This window comes from Arvicanthis niloticus, chromosome 14, assembly GCF_011762505.2.
Source record: "Arvicanthis niloticus isolate mArvNil1 chromosome 14, mArvNil1.pat.X, whole genome shotgun sequence".
In the NCBI taxonomy this organism is placed as follows: Eukaryota; Metazoa; Chordata; class Mammalia; order Rodentia; family Muridae; genus Arvicanthis; species Arvicanthis niloticus.
Genome location: NC_047671.1, coordinates 50,854,689 through 50,880,061, shown reverse-complemented (window position 1 = coordinate 50,880,061; position 25,373 = coordinate 50,854,689). Strand labels below are relative to the sequence as shown.

The 25,373-nt window shown below is 36.7% G+C and overlaps 1 protein-coding gene across 2 annotated transcripts in view; it reads left to right on the top strand.

The window, feature by feature from the left end:
• Ankhd1 (ankyrin repeat and KH domain containing 1) overlaps positions 1-25,373 on the top strand; it is a 100,051-nt gene that overhangs the window by 69,285 nt on the left and 5,393 nt on the right. For both annotated transcript variants that reach the window (XM_034518555.2, XM_034518554.2), the window contains exons 16-30: positions 424-569; positions 717-828; positions 1,465-1,610; positions 3,036-3,178; positions 3,425-3,638; positions 7,067-7,242; positions 7,409-7,571; positions 11,133-11,228; positions 12,418-12,534; positions 14,505-14,673; positions 15,831-16,284; positions 16,733-16,873; positions 18,281-18,430; positions 18,717-20,329; positions 25,016-25,189. In XM_034518555.2, the coding sequence (XP_034374446.1) occupies positions 424-569; positions 717-828; positions 1,465-1,610; positions 3,036-3,178; positions 3,425-3,638; positions 7,067-7,242; positions 7,409-7,571; positions 11,133-11,228; positions 12,418-12,534; positions 14,505-14,673; positions 15,831-16,284; positions 16,733-16,873; positions 18,281-18,430; positions 18,717-20,329; positions 25,016-25,189 (4,014 nt within the window). The remainder of the gene's footprint in view (positions 1-423; positions 570-716; positions 829-1,464; positions 1,611-3,035; positions 3,179-3,424; positions 3,639-7,066; positions 7,243-7,408; positions 7,572-11,132; positions 11,229-12,417; positions 12,535-14,504; positions 14,674-15,830; positions 16,285-16,732; positions 16,874-18,280; positions 18,431-18,716; positions 20,330-25,015; positions 25,190-25,373) is intronic.

The window sequence follows — 25,373 nt, the reverse complement described above, 5'->3', positions numbered from 1 at the left end:
ACTCTAGCCTTAACCTTGTGATCCTCTTGCCGTAGACTTTTGAGTCCTGAGATTACAAGTATGGATCACCATATCTGGCTAAAAACTTAAATTGTGAAATGTTATACTTCCTTAATGGTTGTGTAAAATGCCACTAACAGGCCCTGTACTCAATTACACTTATTATCTTAAGTGATCTTCCCAAAAAAATTTTCAAGGCAGGTATTGTTATTATCCTTATTGTACATATAAATAGAGGCTAAATGTGTTAAATAAATTGCATGAGTTCAGAAAGTCATTCAGTATAGGTTCTTCTGACTCCAAAGCTTAGTGATTTCACTATAGTATGTTACTCAAATGGACATTTTGTTTTACATGTTTTTCTGTGTACAAACAATATTATTCATTAAAGTAGAATTTAGCAATATAAATATTATTTTTCAGCTGTGAGTACCAGAGTACCTGTTGGTTCAAACAATCCCTCTCAGACCACAGAATGTCCTACACCTGAATCCTGTTGTCCGACTCCAAGCAATATGGTTACCCCATCCATTCCCCCTGTGTATCCTTCGGTTGACATTGATGCACATGTGAGTAGATTTTATAAATTTACTTTACGTGTTTTAATTTATTATAAAAGAGAAAATTGTCATTGTACATTTATGAGGAAAAGAAATACTTTTTATTGAGCACTCTTTTTTATAAATACATAAATAATTGTTTTTCCTCCTCTTTAGACGGAAAGCAATCATGACACAGCTTTAACACTGGCCTGTGCAGGTGGTCATGAAGAACTCGTATCTGTTCTCATTGCTCGGGATGCTAAAATTGAGCATAGAGACAAAAAAGGTAGGAAATATCACTCAGAAATGAAATCTAAGTATTTACACTTCCCAAAATTATAGAATTTTTACTATGAATAAGTGATTCTCAAGATAGTTTCTCTGTATAGCCCTGAATGCCTAGAACTCGCCTTGTAGACCAGGCTGGCCTCGAACTCAGAGATGCACCTACCTCTACCTTCCAAGTGCTGTATTAAAGGCATGCACCACTACCACCTGGTTTTGTTAGTAATAAAATAAATTGGCAGTTTCCAGACTCATTCATCTACTGAACCAAATACTTCTCTAAAAAGAAAAAAGTAAACTAAATTATTAGTGAAGGCGATAGAGTAATAGGGCTGCACTCTTGCCTTGCATGCTTCAGGCCCTAGGCACAAAAAACAAATTGTGAATGTCTTTGTGTTTAATCCTCATGTGGTTTGTGAGTATAAACTTTAATAGCTTTTGTTGATTTAGTGTTTCCTTTTGACAGTTGTTTGTGTTTTTATCATTAACAAATTAGAATTAGAGCATTTTGGTGCTAAATTGTTCATCAGTATCTGCCCTGAACTCATTTAAATTAAAATAAAAAGGAATTGAAAACAGTGACATTAAAGTAAGTAAAAACCACAAATTTTTTAGAATGTTTTATTTTCTAATTTAGGTTTTACCCCACTGATCTTGGCGGCAACAGCAGGGCATGTTGGAGTTGTTGAAATCCTTTTGGATAAAGGTGGAGATATAGAGGCACAATCTGAACGAACTAAAGATACTCCACTTTCTTTGGCGTGTTCTGGTGGACGGCAGGAGGTATGTTAACATTGGTTTTCTTTTGTAAATATTTTGCTTATATATGTATATGGTTAGTACTTTTTGAGATCTTTTTTTAAATACATGTATGCTTATGTGCATGTGGATGCTCATGGAGCTCAAAGAGTTCAGATGCAAAGCTGAAGTTGTGAGCTGCCTGTTTGGGTGCCGGGAATGACTGAAGTTGGGTCCTCTGCACGTGCGGTAGGTTCTCTTAACTGCTGAGCTGTTGCTCCTGCCACGTGCTTAGTATTTTTTAACTACATGTAAATCACATGTGTTTTACAAAGCTTCATAAACCAGTGGGTCTCAACCTTCCTAATGCTGTGACCCTTGAATACAGTTCCTATTCTTGTAGTGACCTCCAACCATAAAATTATTTTATTGCTACTTCCTAACTGTACTTTTGCTACTGCTATGAATCATAATGACATATCTGATATGCAATACTTATGAAAAGGTTTTTTGCCAGGTGGTGGTGGCCCACGCCTTTAATCCCAGCACTTGGGAGGCAGAGGCAGGCGGATTTCTGAGTTCGAGGCCAGCCTGGTCTACCGAGGGAGTTCCAGGACAACCAAGGCTATACAGAGAAACCCTGTCTCAAAAAAAAAAAAAAAAAAAAAAAAAAAAAGGTTTTTCAACCCTCAAAAGGGTCACAAGCCCACATGTTGGGAACTGCTGCTATAGACTTTCTGAGGATTGAAATATGTCTATAAAGTATAATGAAAATAGCACACACCTTTTAAAGGAATGGTTTTAACCATGAAGACAAATACCAGTTGTCTTTATTTCTACATTTATTAACATTCTGTAATATAGTTCTAACATGTATAAATGCAGATTCATTGCTCATTAATTGACAAATGGAAAGTGTCTTATTTCAATATAACTGGGATTTTAAAGCTCTGAATTTCTGGCCTTCAACTCATTATAGCTAAGGCCGGTTTTGAATTCCTCATCTTTCTTCTTTCACCTTACAAGCACGGGAATTACACATGTGTGCTACCATACAGGGCACAACACTAAATTTCTCTGTTTGTTTAAGTTGGGGGGTTTCTTATATAGCTATGGGTAGTCTCAAAGTTGAGATAGTCCTCTGACTGGTGCTCCAGAGAACTGGAATGAGCTGCCACACAGGCTCACAGTTTCTTGATAGGAAATTCAGCTGGACATGGTGGACATACATATTTAAAATTCTAGCACTTAGGAGGCTGAAACAGGAGAATTGTAAGTTCACCACAAAAAAAAGAAATTGAATCCATTTGTCTAATGCTGATATTTTAATACTTAATGCCTAATAAAATAAAATATATCTAAATGTAAGATATTTAGACAAGAAAATTGAAGGTCTTTATTCGTGTTTCCTTCATTTTAAGTTGAGCACTACTGTAAACTTGGTTTCTCTACCCATATTTTCCTTTGTAGGTGGTAGATTTGCTGCTGGCCCGAGGAGCCAATAAAGAACATAGGAATGTGTCTGATTATACACCACTGAGTCTGGCTGCATCTGGAGGATACGTGAATATTATTAAGATTTTGCTTAATGCTGGGGCAGAAATTAATTCAAGGTATCACCTGTTCACTTATCATTCATGACTGCTGAGTTTTTACTGTTACTTAAATGTCTTTAGTAGGAATTATATTTTAAATTATGGGATTTTTGCCATTCCTGAGTTAGATGGTCTGTTCATCAATGTTAGAAATCTTTCTTTACTGACACTTTCATCTATCATGCTTTTTGCTTTAAAAAAAAACAAAAACAAAAAACACAAACAAGGCACCATACTAATTCTCTGAGCACATTTCTTCCTTAGGACTGGAAGTAAACTAGGTATTTCTCCATTGATGTTGGCTGCAATGAATGGACATGTTCCTGCAGTGAAATTGCTGCTTGATATGGGTTCAGACATTAATGCACAAATAGAGACCAACCGGAACACAGCTCTCACCCTGGCCTGTTTCCAGGGCCGAGCAGAAGTAGTGAGTTTGCTTTTGGACCGAAAAGCCAATGTTGAACACAGGGCTAAGGTAAGATTTTTATAACTTGTAAACTTTTTCAGTTTTTAGTTCTATAGAAACAATATGTTATTTCAGCTCATCTCCAATGAAGGTTTAGGAAACTAAATATTCCTGGTGATGCACACTATTAACATTTTAAATTTTTTCTGTAATGAGACATATACTTATCATTGATAAAATCCCTAAACTAAAAAAAGTTCATGGGTTATAAAATTTTAGACAACTAAAATCTGGTTAACATGACAAATTCTGAGAGATTCATGACTCTTTGGGATTTATAAATAACAGTAGTACATGAGTACTTTGAATTTCTTTACCTTAAATTATTAGGTATTTACATATAGGTAGGTGGAGTGGAAGAGTTGGGTTTTTTAGATTTTTTTTTTTGTTTTTGTTTTTGTGTGGTTTTTGTTGTTGTTGTTTTGTTTTGAGACAGGGTTTTCTGTGAAACAGAGCCCTGGCTGTCCTGGACTCACTTTGTAGATCAGGCTAGCCTTGAACCCACCTGCTTTTTTACCTCCTATGTGTTAGGAGTAAAGGTGGGTGCCACCAGGTATGGTAGGTGCAAATTTTTTTACATGAGATGACAGCTGAAACCTTAAGTATTTAAGATTGGAAAAGTTGAATGGAAATTTCATCCCTCGCAATTATAACAGTTAATCTTTTTTTTTCCTCTTTTTTCTTTTCCTTTTTTTTCTCTTTTTTCTTTTTTCTTTTTTTCTTTTTTTGAGATGGGGTCTCTTTATGTAACTATCTTAGAACTTGCTCTCTTTGTAGACCAGGCTGGCCACAGAAATCATCCTGACTCTGCCCTGCCTCTTCAGTACTACTATTAAAGGTGTGTACCACCACTCCCAGCCTTTTAATTTTTTAAAAATAATATGTGACTGAATGTTTGTCTGCATGTATGTGTACCATGTACATATCTAGTCACTGCAGAGGTTAGAAGAACAGGTCAGATTCCCTGGAACTGGAGTTATAGTGGTTGTGAACCATGATGTGGTTGCTAGGAACTGAATTTAGAATGTTTATACAAGGAGCTAGTGCTCCTAATTGCTGATCTGTCTTTTCAGTTCCTCAGTTAATTATTCTTAAAATATATTGCAATACCATGAAACCTTGGTTCAAACAAAAAGTTAGGTTGCGAGAGAGATGGCTTAATGGGTAGGGGTATTTATCTCTTAGCCCAATGACCTGAGATCCCTAGAACCCACATAGTGTAAGGAAAGTCCTCTGACTTCTACATGTATGCCATGGCATGTGCATCCCCCTCAACACATATATAGAATAATATAACTAATACAAACAGACCAACAGTTTATAGAAGGTTACATGAGCAATCAAACATTTCCCCAAAATAAAAGCCCAGAATTGATAGTTACACTGGTGGACTCTACAAAGAAATTGAGGGCTAATTCTTTTGTACTTTAATACATACATACACACAAACACACACACACACACACACACACACACACACACACACACACACACTTTGCCTTGACCATGTTTGCTTCCTGGATACCTTTTTCCCCACGGTCCCTAACCTATTTTCTTTTTAAACATTTTTTATTACATTTGTTTTGTTTATTTTTGTGTGTATGTTCCTGTGTATACAAGTGCATGCCAGGGTAATATGTGGAAGTCAGAGGATAACCTGAGAGTGTTAGTTTTCTCCTTTTACCTTGTGGATATTAGACTCAAATTAAGGTGGCCAGGCTTGGCATCATGTGCCTTTATCTTCCAAGCCATCTCAATGTACATACATACACACAAACACACACACACAAACACACACACACACACACACGTATACACGTACACACGGACACACGTACACATGTATGTATGTATGTATGTACATTTTCATGAGCATGGATGGATGGTTTGCTGGAGCAAGGACACTTTACCTACAAGTAGTTACATCACTGAGGAAAAGGATTTTCTCTCTTCTAGCAACCATTAACTATAAATAGCCCCTCTCAGGAACGGGTGGATTAGAATCTCCTCTGCCATCCATGATGGAGTGTTGAGTGTTCAGTCTTGTATTGCTAGCCATTGGTGTTGTGATTTTATGGGTGCAGTGGCCATACGATACCTAGAAGATAATCCGCTGCTTTTCAATTTCAAATATTAATTGTGTTCTGTTCACCTATTAAAAGACCTGGAATGATGCACACTGTTTGGGGATTAGTGCCAGTGGTAGTATTGTTTGTTTTGTTTCATTTTGGCTTGAGTTTTGTTTTTGATGTTGTTGATGGTTTTTGTTTGTTTGTTTTGGTTTTTGAGATAGTAACCCAGGCTAGACTTGCACTCAACCGTCTGATTTTACCTCCCTCATACATTGATTGATGGTGCCATGCCTGGCTTAAGAAATAGTTTTTGTTAAAGTCAGCTCAAAGGAACTGGAGAGATGACTCAGTGGTCAAGAGTACTAACTGCTCTTTAAGAGGACCTGGGTTCAATTCCCAATACCCATATGGCAGCTCATAATTGTCTGTAACTTCAATATCTGATACCCTCACACAAGTGTACATGGAGGCCAAACATGAATGCACATAAAATAAAAATAAGTAAATTATTTAAAAAAAAAAAAAAAGAAATTCAAGGGGCTGGAGATATAGCTCAGCAGTTAAGAACACTGACTGCTCTTCCAGAGGCCCTGAGTTCAATTCCCAGCAACCACATGGTGACTCATAGCCATCTGTAATGGGATCTGATGCCCTCTTCTATTGTGTCTGAAGATATTTTATATATATATATATATATATATATATATATATATATATATATATATAATCTTTTTTTTAAAAAAAGAACTTTTAAAAAAAGGAAAAAGAAAAAAATTTATACCAGGCATGGAACTATACTCTTAAAATTCCAACATTATAGAAGCTGGGGCAGAAGACTTCATGTTCAAGGCCAGTGTGATCTATATAAGTAAGACTTTCAAAGGGTTGGAGGTGGGAGAATGAGCCAACTGACACTCTGTAATTCTAGCTCCCTTAAACTGTCTTTCTACCTCAGCATCCTGAGAGCTGAGTTTAGGTATCTCCATACCTAGCTCTGCTTTTCTTCTTGCATAAGATTGTAAGTGAGTGCACTCTGGCATGCCCCATTAAATCTAATGATTTCACCTGTTATTTAGAAAATTTTATTTATTTGCTTATTTATTTGGGGGGTGGGGTGCTGTTGACAGGATTTTATGAGATTTGTACTAGGGATTACCTTGAGCTCCTGGTCTTGATCCTTCTGATCTCACCTCCCCAAGAGTTGGGATTACATGAGCTATCAAGAAATTAACTTAGTACAATTGAAAACAGAATGTGTGGGGGTTTTATGAGAGAAAATCAGACATATAATCTACTTAAATATTAATTGGTTTAATCTTTTTAAGAATTACATAATTTCATTGCATTCTTAACTGGTTTAAATAGACTGGTCTTACTCCCTTGATGGAAGCAGCTTCTGGAGGATATGCAGAGGTTGGAAGAGTTCTCCTTGATAAAGGAGCAGATGTCAATGCGCCTCCTGTGCCTTCCTCAAGAGACACTGCTTTGACAATAGCAGCAGACAAAGGCCACTACAAGTTCTGTGAGCTCCTGATTAACAGGTAGGTAAATTTTTGTTGATATGTGTAGAACTCCAATGGTCCTTTTCACTCTTTTTTTTAAAAAGTAACTTTAACATTTCAAAAAACAATTGTTGCATGGTAAAGAACACTACAAAAATGTCAGCCTCTTACATCAAATAGACTATTGATATTTTTTTGTTTGTAGAGGAGCACATATTGATGTTCGTAACAAGAAGGGAAATACACCACTTTGGCTGGCATCCAATGGTGGTCATTTTGATGTAGTACAATTACTAGTGCAATCTAGTGCTGATGTGGATGCAGCAGACAACCGGAAAATCACACCTCTTATGTCAGCATTTCGCAAGGTAATATGACATAGGGGGAAAGATAAAATTTAATAATTTTAAAATAATTCTAAGTTAAAACCATATGTAGAATATAAACTGATACTGTGGAATTAAGTGCATCTGTATAAGTGTATCTGTGTATAAAAGTCAATGCTTATTTCTGGACATGGTATTTCATACATTTAAACCCAGCACTCAGGAAAGCAGAGGCAGGTAGACCTCTGAGTACAAGGCCAGCCTATTCTACATGAGATTCAGGTTAGCCAGAACTACAAAGTGAGATACCATCTTTTAACAAACAAACAAACACAAGCAAACAATACTATTGCCAGGCATGATGGCACATTCTGTAATCCTAGCACTCCGGAGTAAGTAAAGACAGAAAGATCCAGAGTTAAAAGCCAGTCTAGGATTGTGTATCTGAAGCAAAACAAAACAGAAAACATTGGTGTCTGTCCAGTCTTTTGTGGGTAAACCTAAGAGTTACTTGGTAGTTCATTATAATTAGCTTTGATTTTAATTCATTTGGTATCTTGATTAGCTTTTTTATGTCATATTACTGAAATAAAATTCGGGGCTGTGGAGATAGCTCAATGAGTAAAAATTCTTGCTGTGTATGCAAGAGAACCTGAGTTGGAAATACTAGCACCAAAATTAAAAGCCAGGCATGGCTACACCTGCCTGCAAGCCCACCATTTGGGATTACAGACAACCTAGCCAGAATGGCAAGCTTCTGGTTCAGTGAAAAACCCTGTCTCAAGGCAGGAAGGCAGAGAACAATAGAATAAAACACCCAGAGTCTTGTATACAACACACACACAGAGAGAGAGAGAGAGAGAGAGAGAGAGAGAGAGAGAGAGAGAGAGAGAGAGAGAGAGAGAGAGAGAGAGAGAGAGAGAATGAATTTAAGGAAAGCAATAGATACATACAGATGGTTGTTTATGAATAAAAGGGAATGAACTCAGGGGCTGGAGAGATGGCTCAGTGGTTAAGAGCACTGACTGCTTTTCCAGAGGTCCTGAGTTCCCAGCAACCACATGGTGGCTCACAGTTATCTGTAAAATAAAACCTCATACCCTCTTCTGGGTGTGTCTGAAGACAGTGACAGTGTGTGTGTGTAATAAATCTTAAAAAAAAAAAAAAAAAAAAAAAAAGGACTGGAGAGATGGCTCAGCGGTTAGGAGCATTGACTGCTCTTCCAGAGGTCCTAAGTTTAATTCCCAGCAACCACATGGTGGATAACAACCATCTGTAATAAGATCTGATGCCTTCTTCTGGTGTGTCTGATGACAGCAACAGTGTACTCATACATAAATAAATCTTAAAATGAATGAACTCCCCCATTTTATATTTATATAAACACATACACAATAAAATACTGCATAATTTTGTTCTTGTTAACTTTCACGGCCTAAATACTCATGTTGCTTTTCCTCTTTTTGTGTACTGTATTGTGTTGTCACTGGCCTGGAATGCACTAGGTTTTTAAATGTTCATATGCTTTTGCTCATTTATTTCCCTGTTTTAAAAATGTACTCCATTGTTCTTCCACCTAGGTCACCATTCTCCCATCCTTTACTTCTCATTTTACATGACCTTTTTTGAGTCTTTCTCTAATAACCAATTTGAGAAAGGTTTTATGGTTAAAATGTATTTTTCTTTTGATTTGTAATTTTACATATTCAAACTTTTTATTATTTTTATGCCCACGAGGGCTAAGAAACATTATTATCATTTTATTACTGTTTAATACAAGTTAAAGATTTTATTTTGTTTGGTTTTGTTTTTCTAAGACAAGTCTCACTATGTAGCCTTGACTAGCCTAGAACTCGAAATTTAGACCAGGATGGCCTCAAACTCATAGTGTCTGTCTTAGAAGGTCTGAACTTAAAGGCATATGTCACCATACCCAGTTTAAGGCTTTTTAAAAATAACAGTATATTTTTTGTATATGAATGTTAGCCTGCATGTACACCATACACACGTTTGGTATGCAGGGAGGCCAGAAGAAAACATTGGATCCTGTGAAACTGAAGTGACAGATGGTTGTAAATGTTTATTTCCATGCAGAGAACTGAACCCCAAGACTTCTGCCATTTCTACAAATCCCCAGTTTTTTTTTTTTTTTTAATTGTCTGTATGTGTCCTGTATATCTGTGTGTGTGTATGTGTCAGGGCATGTAAGTAGAAACTAGAGGCTTTAGATCCTGAATCCTGAGAGCTACACTTGGTTCCTCTGAAGAACAATATACATGGTTAACCATTGAGCCATCTCTCCAGTTCTATAAAAACATCATTTAATTAAAATTTAATTTAGTAAAGAACATAAATAGTACACATAGTTTAATGACTTGGTATAAATGCATATTCCATGTACTTCATTACCCTATAAAGGTAAAAGATACTTTCATATTACTAGGAGATTATCTAATATGTTTTAATTAATTTCATGTTCCAGAGGCAACTACTTTCTATTTTCTTGTCTCCCTCAGAAAGAGTCTAATGCCTTTTGTTAATTAAGAAGTGTATTTGTATGGGACGTGTGTGTGTGTGTGTGTGTGTGTGTGTGTGTGTGTGTGTCAGAATGGAAGTCAGAATACAGACTACAGGAGTCAGTTTTTTCACAGGAGAAGAGTTCTGGGGATCACATTGAAGTTGTCCAACTCTGTGGCAAGTGCCTTCACAAGCTGAGTCATCATACCATTCTGAAACCCACACTTGAGGATGTTTCAGGACCTTAATAGGAAGAGAAAATTTGCAACTTTTATCAGCCAGGCAGTGGTAGCACATACCTTTTCCAGCACTCTAGAGGCAGAGGCAGAGGCAGTATGATCTCTTTGAGTTCAAGGCCAGCCTAGTCTATAGAGTTACTTTCAGGACAGCCAGGCTTACACGGAGAAACCCTGTCTCGGAAAGAAAAAAAAAAAAAAAGTGTTTTAGTTATTCAAGTCATAAATCTCAGAAAAATGTAATAGATCACTTTGTGTAATAGTAAGATAAAACTCAAATCATGCTTTGAAATATAAAAATTGGTGTTTTCAGACTTAGACCCCCTTTATGCTGAGCTTTATTTCACAATCCACATTTTTCCTTATTAGTAGCTTTATTATATAAAAAGCTATTAGAAATAGCTTTCCTGTTTTCTGTGGGACATGGGAAAATTAATGTCTTTACTCTCATATACTGTTTGTTTGCTTGCTTGCTTGCTTGCTTGCTTGCTTGTTTTTGTTTTTGAGACAGGGTATCTTTATGTAGCCCTACTGTCCTGAAACTCACTATGTAGACCAGGCTGGCTTCAAACTCACAGAGATCCACCTGCCTTTCTCTGTCTCCTGAATGCTGGAATTAAAAGGCATCTATCACTGTGACCAGCCTACTACCATATATCCTTGAGCATGTTCTACTGATTTTTTTCTGTTTAAAAACTGAACAGTGTCCATATTTTCATAATTTTATTTATGAATTTAGTAATCTTTTAAAATACTAATTTTTCACATTAAGTTGTTAAAACATGGATAAAATTTCAAAAACCACTTTTGTGGGTTTTGTTGTGCTTTTTGTTTTTTTTTTTTCTTTTAGGGCCATGTAAAAGTTGTTCAGTATTTGGTGAAGGAAGTCAATCAGTTTCCATCTGATATAGAATGCATGAGATACATAGCAACAATTACAGATAAGGTAAGTTTACTATGTTATTGAAGCTCATTTTTATTCTTTATGGCAGCATATGCCAAGAAGTATAATGAGGAACTTGTTTCCGCTGTGTATGCATTCAGAGATAAAAGTATGCTTAGCTGGCAAGAAGGCCATGAGTTCAGTCCCAGCACCAAACAAAGAACTTGTTCTTTTTGTCATCTAAAGATTAAGAACATGGGTCTTGCTTGGGGGCGGGGGCAGTGCATCATGCCTTTACCACCATCACTGAGGAGGCATAGGCAAGTGGATATCTGAGTTCAAAGCCATCCTGGACTATAGCCTGACTTCCAGCACAACCAGGCATATACAGGGAAACCCTGTTGTGGAAAGAAAGAAGGGGGTGGCGAGAGGAAGGAAAGAAAAAATGAACAGAGGCTTTAGGCTTATCCATTTACAAAGTAGATGGATATGATACTGTTGGTGGCATATTTAAAATTACCTTTCCCCTATACATCATAATGGTAGTGACTATAGCTAAGGTTTATTGCTAAATTTTGTTAGCCTGATTAGCTTTTCTAAGAATACCTTTTTAAAGAGAGATGCCAAGCCAGGTGTAGTACGCCTTTAATCCCAGCATTCAGGAGGCAGAAGCAGGTAGATTCTGTGAGTTCAAGGCCAGCCTGGTCTACAAAGTGAGTTCTGAGACAGCCAGGACTACACAGAGAAACCCTGTCTTGAAAAATCAGAACAAAAGAGAAGAAAAAGGAAAGATACCTTTGTCTTACATGATGATGCACACTTATCATCCCAGTACTTGAGAGGCAAGATTTCGAGAAGTTTGAGGGCAGCCAGAGCCACATAAGGAGACGTTGCCTCAATAAATAAATAAATAAGCCTTATTTTTGCCACATTGTAGTTCCATACCTGTATTTCCAGCACTTGGAAGGAGGTTCAACAACTCAACTAACTTCAAGGCCCATCTCAACAGTTTAGTGGGTTGAAGGCTAGGTTTGGGCTGAGCTACTGTCTCAAAAAAATTTTTTTTTTCTTTTTAAAGGTGTTTCATTCTTATAAACAATTGATACAGAACCAAACTCAAAGTTTAATTTGATTTGGCCAATTTCTAGTTGTTGGAGGTTTGACTTGTGGACCTTTCTTATTCTAATTATATTGGACCCTTTATTAATAAATGTTTTTGTGTTTATGTAATTGTACTTTGCCCTCTCTGAAGGAACTGCTGAAGAAGTGTCACCAATGTGTTGAGACGATTGTGAAGGCTAAAGACCAGCAGGCTGCAGAAGCAAATAAAAATGCAAGCATTCTCCTAAAAGAACTGGATCTAGAAAAGGTGAGGGGTTAGAATGAGCTCCCTGTTAGAAATCAAAATCAGAGTAATTTGTTGTCTGTTTAAATAGTAGTCTTTAGCAAAATATGATTAAAAGGTAATTGTTAGAGTTTCCTTGTAAAGTTTTATATTATTGTCTGGGTATTTAGGGAAATCCTAGCTTTGTTCCATGGCACTGTCTAGGATGTGTAAGACAATGGGAAAAGTTTTAAAATAAAAACCCGGATTTCCTTTCTGACACTCTTACTCAGAACAAAAAAAAAAAAAAAATAGAAATGTCCAATAAATAGGTGAAAAATGTTCAACTTACTAATAAACAAAGAACTATCTAGTGAACAATTAAGCTGGGTATGGTGGCAACACCTATAATCCCAGCACTCAGAGGATTAAGTAGATTCATTAGTTTAAAGCCACCTGAGATGTACAAAACACACTATCTAAAAATATCAATCAGGGCCAGGCATAGTAGTATACACCTTTAGTCCCAGTACTCAGGAGGCAGAACTCAGAGTTCAAGATGAGTCTCAGAATAAATTTAAGATAAAAAGATAGGAGTATTCATTGACATTCATTGTTTTATTGCTTATAATGAACAAAAGTAAAAATCTTAAATGTCTTGTCACTAGGAAATTAATTAGGGTGTCTCTGTGTAACCTTGGCTGTCCTGGAGCTTGTTTATAAATATTATGATAGCTGTGGTTTAGGCAAATATGTACCTCAGAATTGTATTTTTCTGTTTTTTTTTTTTTTTAACTGACGTTAAATTTATATGTCACAGATTTTATCCATTTAAAGTTTTACAAATCACTGTAGTATTATATTCATTGACTTGTGCATTCATTCATCACTACAATCTATCTATGCCATCTCCCTCACTTTATTTAAGACAGAGTCTTTCTATGTAGTTCTGGCTGGCCTGTTAATCAGAGACCTGCCTCTGCCTCCCAACTACTGGGATTAAACCATGCCCAGCCTGGGTATTTGTTTGTTTGTTTTTCTTTTTAATTATGCATATGCTGCCTAGAGGTATCAGATCCCCATAGAGTTAGAGTAACAGACACCTGCAAGCTGCCTAGGGTTAGGGTTAGGGTACTGGAACCAAACTTGTGTCCTCTGTAGAGTATTACATACTCTTAACCACTGAGCCATATCCTTAACCCTTCCTATTTATTTAAATAGCTTTATTAAGGAATAACTGAAAAATTTACAAATTAATATATGGTTTTATTTCTTTTAAAATTTAATTTAGCAATTTTTTATTTAGTGGTTTAGTTGAATGTAGGATCTCACTGTATTATTTCGACTGGCCTTGAATTATAGGTATATACCATCACATCTGCTCTGACTTGATGTCTCTCTGCCACTACTCCATGTTTAGCAAACATTCTACCACTGAGCTCTTACCCTAGCCTGATAGTTCATTTTTCAATTAGGTTATTTGATCATTAGTGAATAAAAAGAGATACCTGTATATTTTAGGTATACATGTATCTTATCAGATAAAGTAATTCTATTTTTATATGCCGTTTTCTTACGATCATTGAATTATAAAGATATTTATAATTGATGATCATTTGAATTATAAAGATATTTAATCTTGACATCAAATTTGTTTTTTTTCTTTTGTTGCTTTTAAATTTTCATTTGAGACTGGCATCCATGGGAACTAAAGGACAAAAATGTCATTTCATTTAATGTTTTAAATTAAATTACTACATTATTGGGGCTGGAGAGATGGCTTAGCTTTAAGAGCACTTGTGTGGCATGTGCAGAGAATGGGTTCAATTCCCAGCCTTCACATTGGTGGCTTACAACCATCTATACCTCTAGTTCTAGAGGATCCCATGCCTGCTTTTGACCTCCTCAGGCACCAAGCATGCCAAATAATGCATACTCAGGCAAAACACCCATACAGAAAACAATATAAGAAATGTTTTCACATTATTAAATTAAATGATATACCTTATTTACAGTCAAGAGAAGAGAGCAGAAAGCAAGCTCTTGCGGCTAAAAGAGAGAAGAGAAAAGAAAAGAGAAAAAAGAAAAAAGAGGAACAGAAAAAGAAACAAGAAGATGAAGAGAACAAGCCTAAAGAGAATTTAGAACAACCAGAGGGTGAAGATGAAGAGAATGATGAAGATGGTAAAAAAATGATTCATGAATTACGGATAAAATTATCCTCTGTTAGTTAGCACAGTAGAGTAAACCTGTAATCCCATCACATAGGATGCTGAGACAGGGGAATTGCCATAAATTCAAGACCAGGCTAGCTACATAGAAAGACACTGTCTCTAAATTAAATGATAAGTAAAATTTAAATTAACCTTTTGGGGGACATTACTTTAATCTGAAATTGATAGTTGGCTTTTATAGTAAATAATGCTAAAGTGCTTTACAGTATAAACCAATAGAGAAAACAGGAAGATAAAGGCAAGCATGACTTAAAAATGTGGAGTGTTTCATTTTTTGTTTCTTTGTTTCAAGACAGGGTTTCTCTGTGTAGCCTTGGCTGTCCTGGAACTCACAGAGATCCTCCTGCCTCTACTTCTGGGATTAAAGGTGTGTGCCACCACTGACCAGCTTTGTGGAGTATAACTTAAGTTTTCCTGTAAAACACCTTGTATATATTAAACAAATACAATAAAAGATTTACCAGTTTTCCTTCAGGTTCTTCTCTACTTTTAACTTCCATAATTAGAATAATTCCTCAGTGAATTCTTAGCAAAGGTTAAGGCTTAAAACTATGGAGGGTAGACTTATCAGTAGATGTATTTAGTAGACAAATTAATTGTGCATCTCTTGAATTCTAGTTCCTCAATACTATTTTAGATTTTTCCTAAATTCAAAGTATATTGTGGTTCTTTAATAGTTCATAGGATTTGTACTATCAGTCTTCAGAATACTAATGGTAGGGCTGGAGAGATAGCTTTGTGTTTTAGAGCCCTGGCTGCTCTTCCAGAGAACTCCTTTTCAATTTTCAGCACACACGTGGCAGCTCGCAACTGTCTGCAACTCCAGTTCCAGAGACTCCAACACCCTCACACAGACATACTTGCAGACAAAACATCAATGCACATAAAATAAGAATAAACAAAATGTTTTTTTAAAAGAATATTAATGGTATATATTTTACACAAACTTATACATCAGAATTATCTAATAACAATAAGTATTTATTTATTAGTGAAAAGGAAAATATGACCCAAAAAATGATTGGTTATGAATTATTACATATATTCTGTTATGATTTATTTGACATCTTTGGCCCTCATTGTGATTTTTTTTTTCATTAATTTCAGTGGAGCAAGAAATTCCCATAGAGCCTCCGAGTGCAACCACCACTACTACAATTGGAATCTCTGCTACATCTACCACGTTTACAAATGTATTTGGCAAAAAAAGAGCCAATGTAGTGACAACTCCCAGCACCAATCGGAAAAATAAGAAGAATAAGACAAAAGAGTCCCCTCCCACAGCACATTTAATTTTACCTGAGCCACATATATCTTTAGCACAACAAAAGGCAGATAAAAATAAAATAAATGGAGAACCTAGAGGTGGTGGTGCAGGTGGGAATAGTGATTCAGATAACATCGATAGCACAGACTGCAACAGTGAGAGCAGCAGCGGTGGGAAAAGTCAAGAGTTTAGTTTCAGTGTGGATGTGAATTCCACCAGTGACAGGAAGAGCTCCACAGTTGTCAGTTCTCAAGAGGAAAAGGCCATTACCACCACTCCCAAGACTCAGACACGGTACATTTTTCTATTTTAACTCTTTATTCAACTCTTCTTATTTCATGCCTGGCATAAAAATTTTACAGTATGTTATCTAAGTACAAGTTGTATTAAACAGTTCCATAATATTATCCTGTCTCTAGTCTTCAGAGCTAAAATTTGTCTCCGTCCTCTTGACCATGTTTTCATTGTAAAGATTACTAGATATTTTACAAGATTCTTTACAAGAATCTTTACAAGATTCAAGTCTAAAGTTTAAAAATATTGCCAAACTTTGATTTTAGTTTACTGTGTTAATTTTATTGAATAACCCATTTGATATTAAAATAGATGGTTGCTGATTTTGTTTGTTTTCCTGTCTTGATTATTTAATGTACCAAACTTCAAAAAATATTAATCTATGTAATCTTTTGAATTTTATCTTAAAATGTATTTTTTGCTGAACTCCATAATTCCATTTTCTCAGCCTTGATGGTGAAGTAAATGCTAATTCCACGTCAACAAGCTACAAGTCATTGCCATTAAATTCTCCAACCATGAAACTGAATCTCACTAGTCCTAAAAGGGGTCAAAAAAGAGAAGAAGGGTGGAAAGAAGTTGTTAGAAGGTAAGTAGAATTAATCCTATTTGTTACTTTTTCTTTCTTTTTTTTCAAACAGGTTCTCATTAAGCAGTTCTGGCCTGCTTAGAACTAATCAGTAAACCAAAAATATCTTAAAATGCCTGGCAGACCTCCTCCTCTGTCTCCCAGGTGATGGGATTATAGCAGTATGCCACCACAATGGCTTTTTGTTTTACTTTGTTTTGTTTATTTAGAGTTGATACAGCCCAGGCTGACCTTAAATTTGTTAAACAGTCAAAGCTAACCTTAAATTCCTGATCCACTTGTTTCCACAGCCCAATACTAGAATTATAGATACATACTACCACACCTGGCTTAAAATTCTTTATCTTTTATGATATGGTTACCTGTTTAATCATTTGAATGTAACCATTATTTATTATAAACTACAACACCAGGGGCTGGAGAGATGGCTCAGCAGTTAAGAGCACTGACTGCTCTCTTCTAGAGGTCCTGAGTTCAATTCCCAGCAACCACATGATGGCTCACAACCATCTGTAGTGGGATCTGATGCCTTCTTTTGGTATGTCTGAATATAGCAACAATGTACTTATATATATAATAAGTAAATAATTTTTTAAAAAAGAAAACACCATACTAAATACAGAATAGAATAAAAGAAAGTTAGAAACAATACATAGAATTTACACAAGGTATTGAATTGCATTTTATGTAGGCCAAACTTGAGACTTTTTAAAAATTGCTAAATATGAACTGTTCATGGTTTAAAATTACAAGCTAATATATACTACTCACTGTTTTGTTTTTAACACAGGGCTTCATTCACTGGCTGGCCCTGGCTGGCCTGGCACTAACTATGTAGACCAGGTTGGCCTTCATTGAGATCCAAATGCCTCTGCCTTCCAGTCCTGGGATTACGGGTGTGTGCTACCACCACCATTCCTGGCCCAATGGTGTTTTGTTTTGTTTTGTTTTGTTTTTTGTTTAGAAAGAGAAAGCATATTAGTTGCAGATTAGTTGACTTGTGATATTTTAAGCAGATTAGAATGCTTACATTATGAGTTGCTAAGTTGTCTCTTTGTTTAAATCAGGATCTCAGTATGTAGCCCTGACTGTCCTAGAACTCACAACGTAGACCAGGTTGACCTCAAACTCACAGAGATCTCCCTGCCTCTGCCTCCCAAGTGCTGGAATTAAAGGCTTGTACCACCACACTCTGCTTAGGATTTTTGTTTTAAATGGCAATCTAATTTTTAATCTCATTTTCCTCAACTGAATTCAATAGAATGATTTCTAAAGTAAGAATTTAATTATTTAAGGTTCAAGGATATTCTATAAAATTCCATCAACATAATTAGACATCTTTAACTTTATATTCCAATATTAAAGACATTTGGTTTCATAAACTCATGGGTAGCCTTCATTTTCTAGGTCAAAGAAATTATCTGTTCCAGCCTCAGTGGTGTCCAGAATAATGGGAAGAGGAGGATGCAACATTACAGCAATACAAGATGTTACTGGTGCCCATATTGATGTGGACAAACAAAAAGATAAGAATGGAGAAAGAATGATTACAATACGGTAACTATAAAAATAACATATATTACTAGTTCTGGATCAAAATTTTATAAGAGGAATACTTCAAGGTAGGAATTTTATTTGAAAATTGGGATATAGCTCAATGATAAATTGCTTGCTTAGCATATATTAAGCCCTATGTTTAACTCCAGGGAAAAAATTTACATGTTTCCTAAAATTTTCTAGGGATAAACCAAATCAAAATGTATTGAATGAAAAAGAATTTTTTCAATGATAAAAAAGGTATGTTGTTCTTTATATTGTTGATCTCATGTCGTTTATTTTCCAGGGGTGGTACAGAATCAACAAGATACGCAGTTCAGCTTATCAATGCCCTTATTCAAGATCCTGCAAAGGAACTAGAAGACTTGATTCCTAAAAACCATATCAGGACACCTGCCAGTACCAAGTCCATTCATACAAACTTCTCATCTGGAGTAGGCACCACAGCAACGTCCAGCAAGAATGCATTTCCCTTGGGTGCTCCAGCTCTTGTAACATCACAAGCAACAACATTATCTACGTTCCAGCCCACTAATAAACTTAGTAAGAATGTGCCAACAAATGTACGATCTCCTTTCCCAGTGTCTCTTCCCTTAGCTTATCCTCATCCTCATTTTGCTCTCCTGGCTGCTCAAACTATGCAACAGATTCGACATCCTCGCTTACCCATGGCGCAGTTTGGAGGAACCTTCTCACCATCACCTAACACCTGGGGACCATTCCCAGTGAGACCTGTGAATCCTGGCAATACAAATAGTTCTCCAAAGCATAATAATACAGCCCGTCTACCTAATCAGAATGGACCTGTTTTACCATCAGAAGCTCCTGGACTGGCTACTGCCAGTTGTCCTGTCACTGTCTCTTCTGTAGTTGCTGCCAGTCAGCAACTATGTATGACTAATTCCCGGACTCCTTCATCAGTCAGAAAGCAGTTGTTTGCTTGTGTGTCTAAGACCAGTCCTCCATCAACAGTGATTTCCTCTGTGACAAGCACTAGTAGTTCCATGCCTTCTGTGTCTTCCACATCTATCACTAGTGGACAAGTTACCACCACATTTATGCCTGCAACTACTCCTCAAGTACAACTTTCTTCACAAAAGGTGGAGTCTTTCTCTGTTATACCACCTCCTAAAGAGAAGGTATCCACACAGGACCAGCCCTTGACAAACCTATGTACACCATCTCCAACAGCTAACAGTTGTAATAGCTCTGCCAGCAACACCTCAGGAGCTCCAGAAACTCATCCATCCAGTAGCCCTACTCCTCCTTCCAGTAATACACAAGAAGAGGGACAGCCATCCAAGGTGTCTGATTTAAATCCTGTGTCAATGCCTTTTGCCTCTAACTCAGAACCTGCTCCATTGACTTTGGCATCACCCAGATTGGTTGCTGCTGATAATCAGGACACTGGTAGTTTACCTCAGTTAGCTGTACCCGCACCTCGCGTTTCTCATCGAATACAGCCCAGAGGTTCTTTTTACTCAGTGGTACCAAATGCAACTATACACCAGGATCCCCAGTCAATTTTTGTTACCAACCCAGTTCCTTTAACACCACCTCAAGGCCCGCCAGCTGCAGTACAGCTTTCATCAGCTGTGAACATTATGAATGGTTCTCAAATGCATATAAACCCAGCAAATAAGTCTTTGCAACCTACATTTGGCCCAGCCACACTTTTTAATCACTTCAGTAGTCTTTTTGATAGTGGTCAAGTGCCAGCTAACCAAGGGTGGGGAGATGGACCTCTGCCCTCAAGAGTTGCTGCAGATGCCTCTTTCACTGTTCAGTCAGCTTTCTTGAGTAACTCTGTACTTGGACACTTGGAAAATGTGCATCCTGACAACTCCAAGGCACCTGGCTTCAGACCACCGTCACAGAGAGTTTCTACTAGTCCAGTTGGTAAGTCATTAGCTAAATATGGAGCTGTTAAAACTCATCTTCCAAGCCGGGCGGTGGTGGCGCACGCCTTTAATCCCAGCACTTGGGAGGCAGAGGCAGGCGGATTTCTGAGTTCGAGGCCAGCCTGGTCTACAGAGTGAGTTCCAGGACAGCCAAGGCTACACAGAGAAACCCTGTCTCGAGGAGAAAAAAAAAAAACAAAAAAACTCATCTTCCAAGCTAATGGGCACTTATTTTGTACCTAATACTATCTTAACCTTACAAAAATAATGCCTTTTAGTTAATGCTACTTAAATGCAAAAATTACTGTATGTAAATCACATAAAATAAGCTATTTATTTCTGTACCTAACAGTAAGGCGTTCATACCTTATATTGGTCCAGGTTTTTGGAAGTTGATGAATAAAAAGGATTCATGGCATAATCTAGTCATGGGCTAACTCTTTATAGATTTTTTTTCTTTTTTTTTTTTTTTTTTTTTTTTTTGTTTTTTTTTTAGATAAGGTCTCATTCTGTAATCACACTGGCCTTAAACTTGTAACTTGTAGCAGTATTACTGTATCAGCCATAGAGTGCTGGAATTGTAGGCATGAACCACTGTGTCTGGCTTTGACTTATTAACTTAGAAACTAGATGCTCCTATGGGTGGAGAAGTTCCTTACACTTACTGTTCTCTATTGGCAACCAACAGATTCTAAGAGAGGGGTAAGGCATAGTATCCAGTTGTACCCACTGGTGATGCTCAGATGGTTCCAAATGCAGGGTCACACAGATGGCACTAGTAAAATTCTTTAGGACACTAAACAAAACCCTGTGAATACGGGAAAGATTTGTATAGAAGAATGGGGACTAGCAGAGGTAAGAGTGAAATAAATGATTGTCACAGGACAAAGTAATCAGAATGTGTGTGTGTGTGTGTGTGTGTGTGTGTGTATGATTGTCAAAGAAAAAAGATAACAATTATATGCTGATACATTATTAAGAAATATAGATAGACTGGAAACCAGTTTTGGTTTGATATTTGAAAGAGGAAATCTATTTTGCAGAGAGTAAGAGCAAAATTTTAGTCCAATATGTGCTATACTGAAAAATGAGAAATTCTTATGTGTCTGAAATTCAAAACTTGGGGGAAAAATAACATCATTTGAGAGATAAGTATAGTAGCATACACCTGTAATTGCAGTACTTAGGAGGCTGAGCTAGGAGGACCACAAGTTCCAGGCTAATCTAAACTACTTAGCAAGATTCTGTCTCAAATGAAAATATGGGTGCTAGAGAGAGTGGTTAAGAGCACTAGCTGTTCTTACAGAGGACCAAGGGTTCAATTTTTACCTCCCAAGTAGCAGCAGTTCACAACTGTCTATAATTCCAGTGTCAGGGGATCTGACACTTTTTTCTGGCTTCTACAGGCACTAGGCATACATATGCATACATACAGATAGAACACCCATAAACCTAAAATAAATAAATAAAATTAATTTTAGAAAACAAAGGTAAGTAAATTATTTTGAAAAGAAAAGAAACACCATTAGGGCCTTGAGAGATAAATCAGCTGTTAAGAGCAATTTCTGCTCTTCCAGAGGACCTGGGATCAGTCCCAAGCACCCACATCATGTGCCTCACAACTGCCTAAAACTCCAGCTCCAAAAGATCTGAGGCATTCTTCCGAATTAAGGTGCACATACACAGAAACAAATAATGAAAAATAACTAAAAAAAGAAACACTGCTGCCACTTAATATTTCTCTTCCAATTGCAAGACTGCTCTTTAGCCCATGATACCTTTTGCTAGTTGTACAATACTAATTTATGTTCTGGATATGGTATAACCTTAACTTTTATTTCAGATATGTTTAGATTTACTTATCTTTTAAGCAAAACATAACTGTTACTTTTCAAATAGAAATATAACCTTGTAAGACTATTGTCCAAACTGTTATGTAAATTTTTTTTTTTTTTTTTTTTTTTTTTTTTTTAGTTTTCTGAGGTAAACATCTATTATGACTTCATTTTGGGAAACTCATAGAAATTTTCAGAACCCTCAGTGTGAAGGAAAAACTCACTGTTAGTGATAGAAAATATTTTTCTTTGACTTTCCTTATGGGGAGAAGATTGGGAGTCAGTATATGCACATACACCTGGAAGCTGGGGATAAATGTCAGATGTCCTCCCCAGTGATTCTTCAGTTATTATTTCTTTTATTTTTTGTGCCTGCATGCCAGTATTCTCAGGTAATAAAAGAGTGTCAGATTCCCTGGTGCTAGAGTTATAGTCAGTTATGAGCCACCAGACACACTGGGGACTAAACTCAGGTCCTGAAAGAACAGCAGAGTGTTTTTAACCTCTGACTCATCTCTTCTGTCCTTTTCCACCTTATTTGTGTGTGTGTGTGTGTGTGTGTGTGTGTGTGTTGACTGTGTCTGTACATGTAATGTATATCTGCATGCAGACACTCACCAGAGCACAATGTGGAGGTTAGAAGACAACTTGCAGGAGTTAGTTTTCTTTCCCCAACATAGATTCCTGAGATTAAAAATTCAGATTATTAGGCTTGATGGCAAGGCCCTTGACTGCTGACCTATATCACCAGTCCTTCTCCACCTTATTTTTTGAGACAGATTCTCTGAATGAACCTTAATGTCACCAACTTAGCTAGACTGGCTAGCCAGCAACCCCCTGGGCTCCTCTTAATTCTGCCTTCCCAGTCTGGGGTTATTGTGTGCATACTACTGAGCCTGGTACTTGGTATCAAATTCAGATACTTTTGCTCATACAGCAGGTATTTTACCAGTTTGAGCCATTTATCTGCCCCCAATTTTTTTTCCACCCCCAATTTTATACTTTTTTGTTTGTTTGTTTTTTGTTTTTGTTTTTCGAGACAGGGTTTCTCTGTATAGCCCTGGCTGTCCTGGAACTCACTTTGTAGACTAGGCTGGCCTCAGATTTAGAAATCTGCCTCCCAAGTGCTGGGATTGAAGGCGTGCACCACTTCTGCCCGGCAATTTTATACTTTTTAAATAGATGTATTACATACATACCAAGAAAATTTTCCTTAATGATGGAGAAATCAAATTGTTTAAAAGTACCTTCTTAAGGTTTGTTTGTGTTTTTTTTGTTTTGCTTTGCTTTTGTGTTTTTCGAGACAGTTTTTCTGCAGCTTTGGCTGTCCTGGTTCTTTATTCTGTAGACCAGGCTGGCCTTGAACTCAGAGATCCACCTACCTCTGCCTCCTGAATGCTGGGATTAAAAGCATGTACCACCACTGCCTGGCAAGATAATTTTTTATAATTTTTTATTTATTTTTATGGTAACGATTTTTTAGCTGGGCATGGGGACATATGTCTGTAAGTGTAATACACCTGGGAGACAGAGGTCGGCAGAGTTCAAGGTTACCCTGGTCTATATAATGAGTTCCATTCAGACCATTTAGATTCAATATTTTCCGTTTTTGTTGTTGTTGTTGTTGTTGTTGTTTTGTTTTTGTTTTGTTTTGTTTTGAGACTGTGTCTCACATCTGTAATTCTGGCTGGTTTGGAACTCACAGTGCCAGAACTAAAATGTGTGCCACCACACCCAGTCACCCTCTTCTGACCCCTGAGAGCACTAGACATGCATACATGCATGCAGGCAAAAAATTCATACACATAAATAAAATAAACATAAAAAAATAAAATATTAAATATAAAGTTGGACATGGGTGTACCTACTTTGCTGGTAGATGGCCCATCACTACCATGCCTAAGTTTAATTCCCAGAAAACACATGGTAGACCATGAGAACCAGCTCCCGAATGCATGATATCTTCACATTCATGTGGTATGCACATTAAAAAAATAACTTAAAAACAAAAAGTACTTACTCTGGACTGGTAATGATTACTTACCCATAGTCTTTTTCTAAAACATTGTCTCATATTCCTAGTACACTTACTAGGGAAATCAGTGGAATTTAAGAAAACTGCTAAATTCAGATTTATATAAACTAATAGAAGCTGAATATAGTTTGTAATTTTTGTTTATGAAAATACTGAAATGATGCCGGGCAGTGGTGGCACATGCCTTTAATCCCAGCACTTGGGAGGCAGAGGCAGGCAGATTTCTGAGTTCAAGGTCAGCCTGGTCTACAGAGTGAGTTCCAGGACAGCTAGGGCTACACAGAGAAACCCTGTCTCGAAAAAAACAAACAAAAAAAAAATACTGAAATGAATGTTTTTCTAGTAGGCTTTTGCGTGTGTGTGTGTGTGTGTGTGTGTAGATAGAAACATTGGTAAATTTTGATGTTTACATTCATTGGAAATTACTATAGCTTTGTAAATTACTAGCTATTCTTAAAGATTTTCCTCAAAAGAGAATGCAGACCATATTGGGCAAATAGCACATAGACATATACAATATGGTCTTATTTTATGTTCTATTCATTAACAAAAGCTTGAAGATTTATCTAGAACATACTTCAAATGACTTCCATTTTTAAACATTGTGCTCACTTTCCTATAGAGAGATTAGGTGATATTCTTCTGCTTTTAGAAGATTGGTTTTGGTCATACAGTATCACATATACATTTTCTCTGATTTATGAAAAAATAAACTATATGCTTCTTTATTTTGAAAACAAATATTAAGTAAAGTTTTCAACTTCCCATTTTAAAGCTTTCACTAATTGGATGTCTTGGACCTGTTTTATTTCAGGGTTGCCATCCATTGACCCATCAGGCAACTCCCCATCTGCTGCTGCTCCTCTGACAAGTTTCTCTGGCATACCAGGAACAAGGGTTTTCCTGCAAGGGCCAGCACCTGTCGGCACTCCTAGTTTCAACAGACAACATTTTTCTCCCCACCCTTGGACAAGCGCCTCAAACACATGTAGGAATCCTAGAGAAATTCTTTCCAAAGAATCTTGAATAAGTTGTTAAGCCATTTGTTTCTGGGTACAATATAGTGGTTTTAGTAAAATAAGCAATATGCAGGTATCCAAGTTCTGTATATGATCAAACCAAAAATGTTTCCATTGGGACTTTGGATCAAGAATTGTTAATATTCTTTGTAG